The 17,412-nt window shown below is 38.6% G+C and overlaps 1 protein-coding gene across 2 annotated transcripts in view; it reads right to left on the bottom strand.

The window, feature by feature from the left end:
• ADCY1 (adenylate cyclase 1) overlaps window positions 1–17,412 on the bottom strand; it is a 160,156-nt gene that overhangs the window by 99,170 nt on the left and 43,574 nt on the right. For both annotated transcript variants that reach the window (XR_010028070.1, XM_063158793.1), the window contains exon 2: window positions 15,145–15,294. Coding sequence is in view for 1 of the 2 variants with exons in the window: in XM_063158793.1 (XP_063014863.1) it covers window positions 15,145–15,294 (150 nt within the window). In the remaining variant the exon portion in view is untranslated. The remainder of the gene's footprint in view (window positions 1–15,144; window positions 15,295–17,412) is intronic.

Genomic DNA, 17,412 nt, shown 5'->3' with positions numbered 1-17,412 from the left:
TGGCCCTTCCACAGCCTGCAGCATTGCCTCAGAGCTGCAGGCTGTGGAAGGGCCATGTAGAAAACTGTATTACTTTGCATGTTTCTCAATCCCATGAGAGCAGGGCTGTAATGCATAGAGCTCCATCTCTTTCAGCCAGCTTCATTAAATTCCTCCTGAACTGCTCCTTCCAGCCAGCAAGCTGGCACTGCCTTCACTCATCAGGGAGTCTGAGCCCCACACCTGGATGGAAGAGAGCTCTGTCTTGTGGAACTTGCTCTAAATGGGACTTGGAGATTACCAATTTCGTGCTGGGAAAGCAATAAGTCTGCATGGCACTCCAGATCCTGGTCCTTTTTCACCCTCCCTAGCACTGAACCACATTATTCAGGACAGTCTTCATGCCCATGTCATGTTACCTTTTTTTTTGCATTTTCATAGCAACTTTAGGAACGAAGAAAGTAAAAAAATTAATGTGACAAAACCAGGTTTACATATTTGTTTCTTGGCTGATAAAACATGAATATTTTTGTTTTCTATAGTAACAGTCCAACAATGAAGACAAATAGGAAAAGGAGCTCAAAAAAGAAAGGAGATTTTGAGCATCTACTTTACAAAATTCCTTTACAATATGGAACATGAAATCTAACCCAACAATTTTTGCAGTCTATCACAGATCTTCTTTTGTCATTGCTATACTTAAGAGGAAAGTGCCATCATATTTTAACACAAAATTTTCTCCCTAGAGAAGACAAACTTCAGACATGCATGTAAAACATTAACGAGACTGTTTCAGAGTCAACTCATGTATATAATTTTGAGATTCTAGTTAGTCAGCAGGAACTCCAAAATACATCCTAAATATTACCACCTGCTACCTAATATGACCATGGTACCATGCTCAATTTTGTATAATTTTAAAAGCTACATCTTAGTGGGTTTACAATCTCTGTCACCTGTACATTACACTTCAGAGCCATTTTAATTCACTCTAAGGAAAAAAAAAAGGAGAGTGAAAAGAAGCTTAATGCAATGCATGGAAGAATGATTTTGTGCACGGCTATTAGGATTCATTTATATTTTTGCAAGTTGGAAAACAAAGGCAACCGATTTCATTAGTGAATTATTGGAAATTCAGCTACGCTATGCCCTTTCTTCTATCTAAGTACATGAAGTAGCACTGTTAAAAACAGTGAGCTTGCAGACGCCACAAGGTGGCAATGTTTCAGAACAGGCCCGAGATTTCTTGGAAAATCCTATTTATCAGCAAGTCATTGCTACAACCATAATCATAAAGGACCATCCCTAAAAGACTAGATACCTAATGCACAGGTTTTGAGCAATAAGAGAATGGTTAACAACACCGTTATGGAAGATGACCAATACCCTCTGTATGAACTGCACAATGCATTCAGTCTGAATACACCTATACCAGATCAACTTGACATCTTTCTATGGTTAAGTGATTATTTTTGTTTAAATAATGGAAAGGAAGTATTCACCAGAACAATAGTGTTTAATGAGGCATTGGTAGTTTCCACGTGGAACATTGTTAGTCACAATGGAGATGGTAAGGCCTTGGAAAAGAAAGAAAAACATGAAGTCTTGGCTAAAATGGAAGGCAATGGGCTGCAGAAACATTGGGATGCAGAGTGGGCATAAGGAAACCATAAAACTGCTAGAATGTACAAAGTCCACAAGACAGCATTCAAGAAGTAGCATGATAAGAATGAGAAAACCTTGGTAGCACATTGTACTTTGTAGGTACCATCCACAAAAACGCAAGCTAAATAAGTGTAAGGGATTGAAGTGGTTAATAAAAATACTGCTATGAAGGCTTTTTTCCTACCATAGCAAAAACTGTATAAAGAAACTAGTACCACAGAAGCCCACCCCTCCTTGAAGATGCCTGACTGGAACTTTGGACTGTGAGTTAAGCTGTCCGGATAAGATAAAGGGGACACTACTGCTCAGTCATCTCAGGCTGAGGGAGAAGAATACATCCACAAGAAAGGCAAACACAGCAGCTGCACTGAGAATCATCTCTCTTTTTGAGTTTGGGGGGGGGGACACCACAGCCCACAGAGGTTTACAGACTCCTCCTGCAACTGAGGGTGAAGGAAGAGGTGTGTGGCATAACCTCTGCTCCGAAGGCACTGAATACCCATCCTCCCTTATACACATCGGCCTGGCTGTGAAACCTCCGACCCCACAGGCCACATCCACAAGACACTCACATAAGAGGCAATTGAAGGGTGTCACAATTCATCAAAGACCCTCCCCCAAGGTGCTCTCCAGACTTATTCCTGAGACCTTGCACCACAGTACTGTACATGATGCAAAGTGACACAAAGTGATGCAATATATCCAGAGTCTGCTGCAAGAGACTGCATCACGCTGCCTCCCACAGAGGGGAGGCACCTGGGCATTACCACCTGGTCTGAGCATATCTTTATTCATCGGATTCTATGCTTTTCAGAGGGACCTTCACCACCAAGAAGAACAGCTAGAGAGGATCAATGGGACGATGGTGGGATCCAGAGAGTGGTGGTATTTTCTTTTTTCTGTCTCTGTTATTCTCTTTCTGTCCCCCCCACCTCTTTTCTATTTCTTTGTCTTCCTTTCTCTCTCTCTCTCTCTCTCTGTGTCTCTCTTTCTCATGTTTGCTATCAAATAAAATCCATACTATTTACTTTGACATTTGTTTGTACTTTAATTCAGACAGAAGAATTTCTAATATTTTAAAACTGGACAGTAACAATGAGTTGGAAACCTCTGCATGTAAAGAAACCCCAGGTACTCCCCGATCAAAGAATATGTATATGACACTATCCTAAAAAGGCAAGTGTGATTCCTGAAAGAATGAGAAGATTCATAGAAGGCAAAATTGAGAGCAGCTCCACAAATCTTGTTCAAATAGGAACAAGAGCTGGGAAAGGTTATGAGAATAAACAAGAAAACTGAAAACATAAAGAGCACAAGCTGTCTTCCTAGTTATCCTCATATCTATTAAATCAGAGTGCTTTAGAAATACATCAATAAAGATTAATCATCAGAAAGGCTAGCTAACAGTTGATATCAGATACAAACAGGCAATGAATAAATCATGCAGTATCCAAACTACTGCTAGTCTTTTTACTTTCACCTTTTATCATTAACATTTACTCCCTCTGAAAAGTCACTGGCAATATCCAATAGGTCCACAAAATTATTATAGAGACTTGACAGGACAAAGTTTATACTCATTTCAGTTAATAGAAATCTTCCTACTGGAAGTGAACTTGAGAGAGAGGAACAAAATAGCACCTTTATAGTTAAGGCATAACTTGAAAGCTTCCTTATGCTTGGCAGGAAAGAAGGAAAAGCATTTCTGCAGTACATTGCCAGGGACATTTCTCAACTCCAGCAGTGTTAGCTTAACAAATATCTTTGTTTCAATCATGCTTCAGTAGGATTTTAATAAGTAGGTTCTTTAGGGTATATCAATGAAGATGAGACTTTGTGTGGCACAGAAGAGCCACTGAACATACTTTGCTAAATCTTCCTGTGTGGAAATAAAACATTTTCCCCCTGTCCTGCAGAGTCAGGAAGACTCGTTTTCATCATCCAGTGAAAATATCCCTTCATGGTAGCACTTGACTGTATGCAAAGGTAGTTTGAGTATATATGTTAAAAACAAAAAAGGCACACTTAAAGCATAAATTCAAAAATTATTATTTATTCTTCTTTATTAATTATAAATTATAATTTATTATTGAAAATATTTTCTGATTAAAATAAAGAGAGGTCTTAAAAATTATCACAAAGAGCACCAATCATCTGCTTATGTCATGATTAGAGGGAACACAGAAGCCCTAATTGCAATTCCTAAGCTGGCCTGCAGATGGGACATCTGTGAGCTCAGATTTTCTAGAGGCTTAAGTGCCACACACTGTCCTGTGTTCCATCATGAACAGGACTGGGACAATCCTGTTATTGTATTTCTTCTTCCAAAATTTAGGCAGAGGGACTCACAAAGCAGCATCAGCTTTACCAATGCTACCCCTTCCATGGTAAATGTAAGAGTAGACAAATTTTTACTGGCTTACTCATGGTGTACTAAGTTTCATCTACAGTTACAACAGCACATCTTTCCATTCCACAACCATGTCTGGTTTGTTCCACCAATGTAACGTTGAAAATCTTGATTAGGCAAGGATGTATTCCACAGGAAGAGAGAGCTTAACCTTCGGCAAGATGGACACATCCCCCTCTTCTGCCCTCATTAAGGCTCCAACCCTCAACTAGTGGAATTTTTCTTGAAGAACACGCTACATGTTACAGCTCAAGTTGGTTCCGGGACTGTGTCATTCTCTGATTTTCCTCCATCCCATGAGTGTTGCATATAGGTAAAGCCTTATAAAGTAAGAACCTTGGTTACCCTTGTAAAATCATGGCTCAGGCCTTCTACTTCAGCGAAGTACAGCTAATAGGTAGCCTAACTTTCCCTTGAGAAAGTAATATGCACCTGTAAAAATAGGGTCTTCTAACTGTGAGAATGATTCTGTACCCTCGAAAAAAGAATGTAAAGATCATTAAAAAGGAAAGCTTTGACAGACACTAGCAACTACTAACCAATGAACTGAATTGCCATAAGTAAATAACCAATTAGAGTTAAAGACAATGCCTTTAGCAAACTATATAAATATGAGCTGTGAAGAATAAAGATTGGCTGTTGTGGATGACTTGTGGGTTTCTACTGCGACACATGAGTTATGACATTCTCCTTCCCCAGGCTCCTCCAAAACCCACATATCTCCACCAACTCTACATAGATATGTGGCAAATCTCTGTGGTCTCCTCTGGCACCTGGTTGGGAAATGGAGCCAACATAGGAAAGCAGCAAGAGAAAGACTACTAACACTTCAGTCTTCTGTCCTTGCTGGAGCCAACGCAATCTGTAGCTGACAGTCCAGAATTAATGGAACTTTGAGGACACAGTGCTGTGCTAGTACCAATGGTTCACACAACTGCTGCTGTCTTATACAGCATCACACACTTTCATTTAGAGTTGCGGCAGCGACTCATTATCAGCACGCGCTCTTTTTTAGTACAGAGCTCTGCTGGTGGCAGAAAAAGCATGAAATCTTCAGGTGAGATAAGCTTTTTGATTGCTACTGGTAAGTACTGAGCCCACTAGTGGGGTGTAAGCAAACCAAGGAATGAAAAAAGCCCAGGAACCTGAAGTCAATAAAAGTAATTTTAGAACCTAAGAAATACTTATTACATGGCAAGCAGTTAGCATTTCCTTTTTCAAAGACTGTAAATGCCTTTACTATAGCAATAGGAAAGAAAATCGTAGCATAAAACAATAAAATGGAATAGATGTCTGAATCTCCAAAGACTAAGATATAAATATGGTTTGCTTTGAAAAATCTAGATGTTTTTCTAATTTAGATTAGAAAAACCTAAATGCTTTTGTCCTTTGCTTCATTTTGTGTTTCTACAGAGCAAGGAAGCAAGACTAACCCATAGGAGAAAATCTCATTGCCTTCCAGAGTAGAAGAACAAGGACCAATCAGTAATATGCTAAGGAAGCAAAGAATGTATTCACCTAATTAAAATAGCAAGTGTGACTCAGATTTAATTCATTTTTTCCTTGTCAAACTGGGAAATTCCTAATCAAATGTGAATGAAGGGGAGCTAAACTCCAAATGAAATAAGTTTGTATTGAAGACGTAGTGGGGAATCCTTGGAAAGAATTTAGATCACATGAAAAACAGAAGTTCATTTAGTATGGCAAACCTGATAAAAATACTACCTTATAATGTATTTCTTTTGCCAGTTAATGGGGTGTAATCTAGCTCTTTTCCTCCATAGGCAGTTGGCCAAAGGAAACAGGAAAAAAAATCCATAAGAATATGCGTGACAGCAGCATATACTTTTTCATATATTGGAATGAAAGTTAAGTGCCCAGCTTAGTATTCTGTTCAAGGAGATAATCTGTGCTCAAGTGGTAACATATAATTTGGCAAACTGCACATGTGGTGGTGCCAGCTGCTGTGACATGAAACACCTAGGCGACAAAACAGTTTATGGTCTATGGTGGAACCACCCTGTGTTTGAAGACTGGCACAGGGAAAGTGTCAAATTTGTGTAACATGTTAGATAACTTTTTTATTACAGTTAAGACTGTTCTAGAAGTGAACAACAATAAAAATACATGCAAGAGAACTTTTCTAATGACATTTTAAAGTTTTCTATGAATTCCTGCTGCTGAGGGAAGAAAATCAGCATTCACTATTGAGGTTGCTTTACTTCATACTGTGGCATCCTACAAAAATGCATAACAACATTGTATTAGTGTTCATATCACACTTCTGTCATGGATATTGCTATAAATTTAGAAATCAATTTAGAAACTCTTTTGAATTATTTGTCTTACAGTTGAACTTCAGAATCTGATGCACTATAGCCAGTGTGCCTAATTATGATTATTTGCCTTGGCAACTGTCATCCATGATGCTATCTGCTGAAAACTGTTATCTGCTTAAGACTGTATGGTTGCGTGTCTTTAGTCATCTAATAAGGACAGGTTTGTGTGAGCCTGTTCACCCCTCCTCCTTTGCTCTCTCTAATTGAAGCTACACAATGCAAGTAGGAAAAATAAACTGAAAAATTCAGAGTCAAACACTAGCATATTTGATTGACAGTTGCTTGAAAGAGATCATATTATAAATTTTCCATTATTTGTTCCAAAAGTCCTAACAGCCAAAGTATTAACAGGTTTAGAATTATATAACCACCAATTTTTAAGTTATCAATTTATTGCAGAATCATCTAGATTGGAAAAGGCCTCTGAGATCACCAAGTCCAACCTCTGGTCAGACACTCCCTTGTCAACAAGACCATGGCACTGAGTGCCACGTACAGTTGGTTTGTTTGAACACATCCAATGATGGAGACTCCATCACCTCCCTGGGCAGCCCATAACTATGCTTGACAGTCCTTTCCATGAAGAAATTCTTCCTAAGGTCCAACCTGAACCTCCCTTGGTAGAGTTTGAGGCCATGTCCTCTTGTCCCTTGTTACCTGGGAGAAGAGACTGACCCCCACCTGGCTACAACCTCCTTTCATGCAGTTGTAGAGATCAATACAATACCCCCGAGCCTCCTTTTCTTCAAGCTAAACAACCCCAATTCTCTCAACATCTCCTCACAGGACTTACTCTCCAGACCCTTCCCCAGCTTAACTGCCCTACTCTGGACACACTCCAGCCCCTCAATGCCTTTCTTGTAGTGAGGAGCCCACATCTGAACACAGGATTCAAAATGTGGCCTGACCAGTGCCCAGTACCTGGGGACAATCACTTCCCCAGTCGTGCTGGCCACACTATTGCTGATACAGGCCAGGATGCCACTGATATCTTGTGACAAAAAATGGAATGGCTGATAACCAATTTAATTTACATATTTAATTTGCTTTCTTTTTACACAGAATAATAGAGTTAATTTTCTTCACAGTGGCTAGTAGGGTGCTGTGTTTTGGATTTGTGCTGAAAACAGCATTGATAACACAGGGATGTTTCAGTTATTGCTGATCAGAGTGTACTCAGAGCCAAGGGATTTTCTGCCTCTCACATCATCCTGCCAGTGAGGAGGCTTTATATGCACAAGAGTCTGGGTGGGGACAGATTCTTTGGTTAGTTGGGGACACCTGACCCCAACTAACCAAAGGGATTTTCCATAACATATGGTGCCATGTTCAGCATATAAACTGTTGGAAAAAAAGAGGAAGGAGGATGATATTCATTGTCATGGAATTTGTCTTCTCTAGTGACCATTACATTTGACCAAACTCTGCTTTCCTAAGAATGGCTGAACACCAATCTGCCAATGGGAAGCAGCGACTTAATTTCTTGTTTTGTTTTGCTTGCATGTATAGCTTTTGCTTTAGCTATTAAAGTGTCTTTATGTCAATCCATGAACTTTCTCACCTTTGTTCTTTCTATTCTTTCCCCCATCCCACCATGGAGAGAGAGAAGGAGGAAAGAGCTATGTGCTGCTTAGCTGTGCTTGGAATTAAACCACAACATTTACTAACATCAGAAAAATTTCAAGGGATGAATAAAGTTCAACCAAATAGTTATAGTAATGACCTAGCCTGTTCTTATATGTTGTTTTTTTAAATGTTTTTATAGACTTTCCTTAAGTTTCATTTTGTAAAATAAAGGCATGAAACTAATGTAATAAAATTACAAGGTAACTAAAATATATGAACTTTATATGATTTACAAATATGTGTTTTTATTCTATGTTACCCATTTTGTTATTTATGTTACACTTTGGAACTGCATGTCTAGTAACAAGGTGCATCTCTTATCCTACAGCTGTGCAGCCCTAAGTTGCGGTGTCCTCTTGTAACCACTCCCAAAGCAAAAAACCTCATCTTCTGTTTTAACAAAGAGCTCAGGATAGAAAGGTTGAACTGCCCTTGGATATGCCTGTTACTATTAGGGATTACTGCCAGTAAATTAAAGGGTTAGACTACAAGCCTCACTTTTACTTGGCCAAAGTCAGATAAGAGGAGTCCTGGTGGTATGCCAAGCAGTGTAGCTTCTTGCACTAGCTGGATGCAGATAAGATGTTCATTCTGCAAACCAAGACATGCAACAGATCTGTAAAATTAAAACACATTTATTTGTTTGCTATACCTTTCCTTGCAGGAGGTTGCAAGCAACTCCAAATAACTTCAGGTTTAAGCTAAAGCCTTAATCTATTTAATCTGAGTAGCCCTGAGTTTTATTATTTGCTCTGTGAAGGATAGACACATGCACGATTATTGCAGGACTGGAGACTAACAGGTGCTGGTCAGTAGAAAGCTTCTGGGCAATTATTGCTTTGTGGGAGACAGAAATGTGCCTCCATATCTCTTTTTACCTGAGACAGGCAGAAGATGGACCAGGGATGCCATGTATTTCTTTTCTGTGTAAGGATCTAAGCAGCCAAATGGGGCAAACGAAGCAGACACCAAGATAATTTCTAATCTCTGATTTGGCTAAGAGACACTGGTGGTCAGCCTGCACAAGTGGGCCTGAAGTCCAGTAGTTCAAACTGACAGCCTGAAATTGCAACACTCCTTATTTCTTCTTTTGCCTGATCCTAGTAAAGAACAAATAGATTTTTGAAGATAGAATTTCCTGTGTAAGACTGTAATTTGATGATGTAATAGATACAATTTTAAGCTGTTCTGTAACATAGAACATAGTAGCAATGTTGTACAGGCTCACCCTGCTAGCTAAAATTAGTCGACCTATATTTTTCAAAGATCATACTGGCTAGCTTTTGCTAGCATCACCACATAGAGGTCCACCACTAGAGGACCAAGCATCACCACATACCTTGCACTTTCTGCAATACCAGTATCACTTCCCTGCTGCATCATTTGACAAGAATATGGTTTTGCATCCACACATGATCCATGTGAAATTTTTGCTGCAGGGTGATTTGCTGATGCATTCTGCCAGTATGAATGGTTACAGAAACAAGGACTGTATTAATGATAGATTTCATATATTCTTCTGCACTGAAAAAAAAAGATGCAATATTCTGAGGACAAAAAGTACGGGAAACATGAGGAGAACCTGATAAGTGTGATGTCAGGCACTCTAGAAATTACTTCTGCCTGGGGCTGTGCAAATAACTAATTCCTTCGTTTGGTTGCTGAATTAAAAAGCTAAAAATCTCAGCAAACTGTTATCCACTACCAAAACAAGATCCAACACTATTTGCTTTATTCAAAGTTAATGTAATTTTTCCCTTTCTTCATAAGGGCTTGAAATTAAACACAACAGACAAACCCACTGGAGGGCTTCTGTAGGAGTCAACTTTTTACTCAAATATGCAGGAGGTGGTACAGACATCCAAAATGCAAAATGTCTAGATCAAATTTTTTAAAGGGGAATGAGGCAGAGAATTTGAAAGCAAGACAACCTAAGCAGTAGTTCAAAATATGATGCAGTGAGAGACATGTTATCTTTTGTTGACACCTTTTCCGTTTCTATGAATAGTTATTAATCAAACCTTTGACTCAGTGGTGACCCAGTTACTACATGCAACATTAAGGACATTGCCCTAAATTGCAGAAGACACTTGGAATGCAGACACATATGCATGCAGATATTTGCACACAAAATTCAGTACTGCACAAGGAAAATTTAGCTAGCTGCACATTATCTGGTGAACATGTATGAAGGAACTGCAGACCATCACCAAAGTTCTAGTCTGTCTCCCAGAATCAGTGTTATTGCAGTAGCATGGTGTTGAACAACATTTCAGCAAATCTAATTAGTCTAGCTGGAGTGGCAGTGTTGTGGTCCTGAAGCTAGACACACAGCTGGCTGTCTCAGCCCCAAGCTTCCTAATTCCCAGTAATTTTTAAGTGCTTCACTCAGTTTCTTATATTAAATAGATTAAAGTTTCATGCGTTGTAGTGAAGTACACAACTATTTCTTGAAAGACAAGTGCCACCAATAAATACATTTCTCCAGTCCCAAAGGTTTGAAAAACTAGATTTGATTTCACAATTAGTTTTTAAGACAGCAATTCACCCGTTCTGGATACTTTGCTATTTTCCAGTTGATTTTCCAATGTCAATTCTAATTGTGAGGAAGTACAAAAGTTACATTTAGGTTGGAAGGAAAGATCTAAACAAATGACTTGAAAGAAGGCTTTATTGTGCAAATATACTTGCATGTACTAATGAAATTAAATAATCGGTGAAGATATTTAAGGTTTGCATGAAGTCAAATGTTTTCCCGGCCTTCCTTATATGAAAGCAACAGGCACTTTTCATATCAACCTGTGCTACAACAAGTGCATTTCACCAAGGAAAATTATGTGTTTTATCCCCAAATTTAGTGTATGAATATGCATCAAAATATTCTTCTTGGCAGGGCAAGAAAAGGAGGGAATGTGATTAAGATTCATTATGAGGTTGGCAAGACTGGGCTAGGATGTAGCTTCCATGCATCAGCAGACCAACGATATGACAGGCCTTCACCTTGGAAAGAGAGATGAGCAGGGTTATGAAAGTCTACAGTGTTGTGAGTGGCATGGAAGAGGTTATGGCAGGATGATTACCAATGTCACAAAACAAGAGCTGGAAAGCACAAAATCAATTAATCAGACAACAAGTCCATGACAAATAAAAGGCAGTTGTTTTACACAGCGCATACTTCGAATATTAATTAGCACCCAGTTACAGTGATGACCACAAAACTGTGGGGATGACAAAACTATAAAGATGCTGAAAGAGACACTTGGAAAATGAGAGTCTGCAGGTCTTTGAAGACAGTGGTCCAGTTGCTTCTCAAATTAAGATAGACTCAGAAGAACAATCATATCTCTTCCTTGGAACACAGCTCCATTTCAGGAGCTACTATACATGCAATTAATACACAGTGAGTCACATCTTCCTTATATTCCCTTTTAGTCAGATGGCAATCAGTTGCATCAGCAGCAGACTCCTTTTTCTGTATTGAATACATCCCCCATTCCCCATCCCTACTTGCTCCTTTCTTTCTTTCTTGGGAAGGGGTGAAGTGCTGCTAGGAGAACAGCTGGGATGTCTTAAGACCAGGAGTCCTTCAGGGAGCTGGGTGACAATGCTTTTTTTGCTATACAGGCAAAGGATGATGTAGAATTAAGGAAGTGGACACAGAGAGATGGTGCAGTGGGAGTGAGGCGAAGTCCTCACATGCTCTTAAGGAGCATGAACAGAAAAAACAGAATTCCAGGGAAATGGACCTATCTCCCAATAATTATTCTTAGCTGTTTGCTTTGCAGAGGATGGCTTGCTGCTGAGATTTATAGATAACAAGAGAAAAGGTATTTATCCCAAGTGAATGATTGCAACTATTTGCTCATTATCTAAAACTTGGTTCTTGGCCTTTGCTTCTGGTGGAATTGCAATCCAACATTCCGCAATGCAAGAAATGGATGATGCTGCCATGAAAGCCCGTTATTCATTGTGACCACAGATAATAGATAACAGGGTGAGCCTCATGCTGAATAATAAAACAAACAGAATCTGTCTGCTCCCTTTCTCCCCAGCAACACTTTCAAGGCTATTTGCATGAATCCAAAAATGCACCAACACAAGATATTTACTCTTGCTCACAAAAATAGTTTTATCAAAATTATCCTTTGGGGCTCTTACTACAAATACATCCCATGAGGAGAATTCACTGTAAGTAGGACACAGAGGAAGAAATCTCACTTACAGCTTCATCTGTGGTGTCTGTCTCACACAGTCAACACTTCAACTCCAGGAAGCTGTGTTTGTTCAAAAGTCAAGACCATGTTCTTTCCAGTATGAGACTTGCACAGAAATGTCAGGGAATAATTTTACCATTTTGGATCACAATTCTCAGTGTTAAAGGGTTATGTTTTCTAGGGCAGATCATTTGGATGAGATAAGAAAGTCTGATGAAAACATTCAGACCTTTTTAACATGTAATGTTGATACTTCAGAGAACAAAAATACAGAACTGATCACAAAAATTGAACTAGGTCAGCAGCATTTCTTCTCCTCTCAAAAAACTCTTGAGTGCTGCCAGCTGGAAACTCAGAGTATGTTATGCCACAACAACTGCAGCATAATTTAGTAGCCTATAATCGTGTTTTAATTCTCACTCTGGTTCTAGAGCTATGCTAATATAGTGTGAGAAGAGCCACAGAAAGTATTTTGGTGCTACTTGTGACAACTAATTAGCATATTTCACAACTGCACTGAGTTTTACACTGTAATATATAAAATTAATTTCACAAGTGTAAGAGAAAAGTTTATTCTCTTTCCTGACCTGTACAATGCCTTAGAAAAACATTTGCAGGATTATCTAGGTACACTATCAACAATAACGGCAATTATGTGTAATGTTATTGCTTTTGTTGTGTTTCTACATGCATGGATAACATATAAAATAAGACAGATTGCTAATGTGGGTTTGGTTTTTTTTTTTAAGAGAAATTGCTAAGAGAAACACAAAAAATCAATTTTGTTTTCATGCTGGATCCCAGAAGTAGGTTTTCAAAGACAGAAATGACAGGCTTGTTTAAATCCCATAAGTGAATTTATGACACATTTATGCCTTTAAGAAGTCTGCAGCTTTGGATTACAAAAGACCAGAATTAAATCTAAAGGCTTTGATTCTAACACCATTTTTACACGGCCAGCAAAGACATGCAGTGTTCAAAGAGATGTCTACTTATTAGAGAGTATGTTCAGCTCACAAACAACATATTCACTTAATTCATAACAGAAAGTACTTATGGACTTGTGTTACTCCACACATAGGAACAGACTTGCTAAAGAAATTGCAGATGAGGGATAGTAAAATTGAGTGAGGTACACAAGCTTTGAGGACCCTGCCATCTTGTTTGGTCTGAGTAACCGCCACACATCACAGACACATTTTCTGAAAAATCCTTTCCTTAGGATTTTTTTCTCCTGAGAAGCTGAGAGGCCTCAGGAACAAAATGTAAACAATGGTTATCTGCTGCTGTGGAATGCAACAGGTGGATCTGTGATTGGTCTCATGTAGTTTTTTCTAATTAATGGCCAATCACAGTCAGCTGGCTCAGACTCTCTGTCCAAGACACAAGCTTTTGTCATCATTCTTTCTTTTTCTATTCTTAGCTAGCCTTCTGATGAAATCCTTTCTTTTATTTTTTTAGTATAGTTTTAATATCATATGTATCATAAAATAATAAATCAAGCCTTTTGAAACATGGAGTCAGATCCTCGTCTCTTCCCTCATCCTAAGACCCCAGCAAACACCATCACAACCATGCCACAGAAGTATTCCAGTGTCACTCTCTATTATCACCTATACAGAAAGAAAAAGCTAGTCCAAACCTTACACACCAATAGATAATAGCAGATTTAAGCTATGACAGGTTTAAGCTATAAAAGACAAAGATTGTTGTCTTTTTCCCAACCTGGAAGTGAAACTTGAGATAATTTTAGCTCAAGGAGGTAATATAAAAGGGGAACTTTATTTGAAGGCCTTCAGAAGCAGTAATGGAAAGATGTCCACAAAAGCCCATCCTTCTCCAGGGATAAGTACATTTTTAAAGGTTCAGAAAATTAGCATAATTGATAAAAAATACCAGTTAGGAAGACAAGTGGTTATGCAATTCCCTCCTGAGGCCAAGTCCCTTCTCTGGAGCCCCCCCTTCAGCACTTGTTGTACTTTGTCCATGAGATGTATCTCAGAGAGTTGTTCTGAGCCTTGGTTCCCAGGAGGAATCAAGATAGCATGGAGCCTTGTACCCTCCCAGGCTTGGAGCTCTGGAATATGTTTTGTCTTTCTGCTTAGGAAAAGGCCATGAAAAAGTACTGGGAAAAGTAGCTACTAATACAATGGAACAGAGTTACAAATATTTGTGTGAAAAATATAGAGAACATATAAAGAAAAAAAAAAAAAAGGGAAAACCCAAAAGGCATCAAGATCTGTAAGTAAAAACAGCAAGGTTCACAATAAGCATTTTCTTTGTCTATTGTTTCCAAATATGCTTGGAAGGCTGACTGATAAAATTGTATGAAAAAACTATCAAATAACTGAGGTGATTTTTGAGAAGAGATACTGATTGCTATTACAGTTATTCTTATTATTAGTTGTACAAAAACATAATATATTCATTCTTGTTATCGCTTATTCAGTTACCAGTGCAGCTCCTTGTGCCCAAAATGTTGACTTTTTTAATCGATGCTATGAAGGCAAACACGTTATAGAACATTTAGCGAGAAGAAAAGTACTTACAGTGCATCTAACACCCAACCAAAAACATCCAAAACATCCATACAGATAAATAACCACAATCTTATATTACAAAAGTGTGTTGACTTTGATTCAGCCCTAAAATAGATCCCTCTGGCACTGGAGCTGACAGTAGCTGTGGAGTCAGCCTGCACCTTCTCTGAGCTCTGCAGATGAAGAGTGAAGAGTGTGCATCCTCTGGGGAGGAGGACCTGAAGCAGATGGGGGAAGGCAGCATTTCCTATGCAATGGAAATGCACACATGCCCTAGCATACATTTGGCAACAATGTCCTGACCTATGGTTCACATAACTACAGTCATCTCAGGAGAAACAGAAAAAAATAAGTAAGTTTTAGAAACTGACCTGTTTTTCATTTTCATCCTCCAGTCTCAGCCTGTCCTCAATGCAGTTCCTGGCCTGAAGGAATGCCTTCCTTTGAGCCCTTTCTGTCAAAATCCTCACAAAGACCCCATACAAATTTACACTGACAAAAAGGATTGCATTGGCCACAAGCTGTAAGAAAGAAACAGAAATAAATGTATATTTTAAAATACAGATTTTCATTTTACATTTCTTCTCAGCAAGGATATATTAAAAAAAACTTGTTGAAAACTGTGCCTTGCTAGCCACATCACTGATACCCCTTCCTGCACTGAAACAATTACAGCAGCTTTCACAAATATGGAAAAGCAATACTGCATAATACAGAATTTTGCATCTGTTGGAGTTAATTTCTTTTAGCTTGTCATCTTCATTCATCACCATTTCTTTCATCAGCCCATTGGCAGATCTGTCCACCTAATAAGGAGAGTAATATCATCAGTATTTGTTCAAATATACCCTGAAAACTGAAATAGTTTTTCTATGCCTTTGTAAAGAAAATATATTATTGTCCCTTTTTTAATAGTGGAGAAGACAGGGATTGACAAATCCGTGACTGCAAAAAATGTGTGCCTAAGTACTCCAAGCTTTCATATTGTGTAGTTTGCATTTGGAAAATCTGTTTCTCTTCCCCTATTCACTGTTAGCAACCATATTGTACTATTTGAGCAATCATCCAAAATATGCAGCAGATCTCTCAGAAAGCGCTGAGTCCTTTCAGATGATGGCCCTCAGCTCAACCCAAGGCCCACCACTATGCAATAATCAGTGACCATGAATTACTTTGGAACTACTTCTATGAACAGTGTTTTTGTGAAGGACACAAAAAGACACAACTGCCTTTCTGGGTTTTTTAAATGTTTTAACAATATGTGATAAAGTTACTTAACTAACGTAAATAACTGAACAGTGATTTGTACACAACTTCTGTATCAAAGGCAATTATGTCCAAGTTTCTCACCATATCTCTCAAACATGTCTTCAGATTATAATTTCTGCAATGCAATGTCTATTTATTTAGGAGAAAGTGGTGCCTTTTTACCCATTGTCTTTTCAGTCCCAGTATCCTTATATACCCTAGAGCCTTCAACAACATCATGGTAAGGATTCATGGGACTCACAAATTCCCAAAAATCAGAAATGAGCTGGCATTTAAACTGGTCAAGAGGGACCAAAGTAAGAGCAAAGAAAGACATTACAGCAAGTAACACAATTCATGTTAAGTTCCTATCCACCTAAAATAGTCGAAAAAGACCATATAACTGACATTTGTTTCCTTTTTCAAGGTATACATTTCAAGGTAATACACCTCTACTGTTGCATGATCTACCAGCATAAATTGGAGAGGGGACAATTCCTTTTGATTGCACATTATAAGAAGTCGAAGTGTACCAACAACATAATCAAATTTTAAGAAAAATAAACCCACAGATATTGTTGTAGAGAATGCTTCCTTAAGAAGACTAGGGTTGAAGGGTTTATGGTAAGCCATTATGGTAAACAAAGATCCAAAATGACGTCCCTGATATCTTTGGACAGACTTTGGGAAATGTTCCACTCTGCAAAAATCAGCAGGAAATTTCTGATGTGCAGAACTAATAGTTCTACCTATTAGAACTAACTAATAGGTAGGATGTTTATTACTAAAGGTAATAAACATCCTACCTATTCACTCAGAATAGTGGGAAGAATTGAAAGACTCATTCTGGGTCAGTTTTACAGACCTTCATGGATTCACAAGTCCTCTTTTACCTTCAAACCTGGTTGTTATTAGTCAACAGGACATCAACAACAAATTCCCTGCAAATGTTCTCACCAGCACAAAATCCAATGATAACCTATCACAATTAAAGGAGCTGTGTCTAGTGGTACTTTCCCCCTCAGTTATCAAGAAAGAAACAATTATCTCACAAGAGCTAAAAGCAATGAGGAATGGTGTTATAGCTTCCTCCCAAGAATGGCAAAAGGTAGGTGTCACAGTTTGACGCTGGGACAGTGCCAGTGCCTCCATGAACATATATGCTCCCTGGTGTCTGCTGTGCAATGTGACCAGGAATAGAGCAAAGCAGGTTCCAACTTAGGAATAAAGAAGAATAACTTCATTAACCTACAACTATATATTAAAAGAAACACACACAGAACTCAGAATGAAAACCTTCCAAAAAAATCGCTCCTCCTTTCACTAAATTTCCAATACATCGCAATAAGACAAAACCTTGGATTCTCAATTCAGTTACCATCCCTCAGATC

The sequence above is a fragment of the Melospiza melodia genome, chromosome 1 (assembly GCF_035770615.1).
Source record: "Melospiza melodia melodia isolate bMelMel2 chromosome 1, bMelMel2.pri, whole genome shotgun sequence".
Lineage (NCBI taxonomy): Eukaryota > Metazoa > Chordata > Aves > Passeriformes > Passerellidae > Melospiza > Melospiza melodia.
The sequence above is the reverse complement of the archived record's forward strand: the minus strand, read 5'-3'. Positions and strand labels throughout refer to the sequence as shown.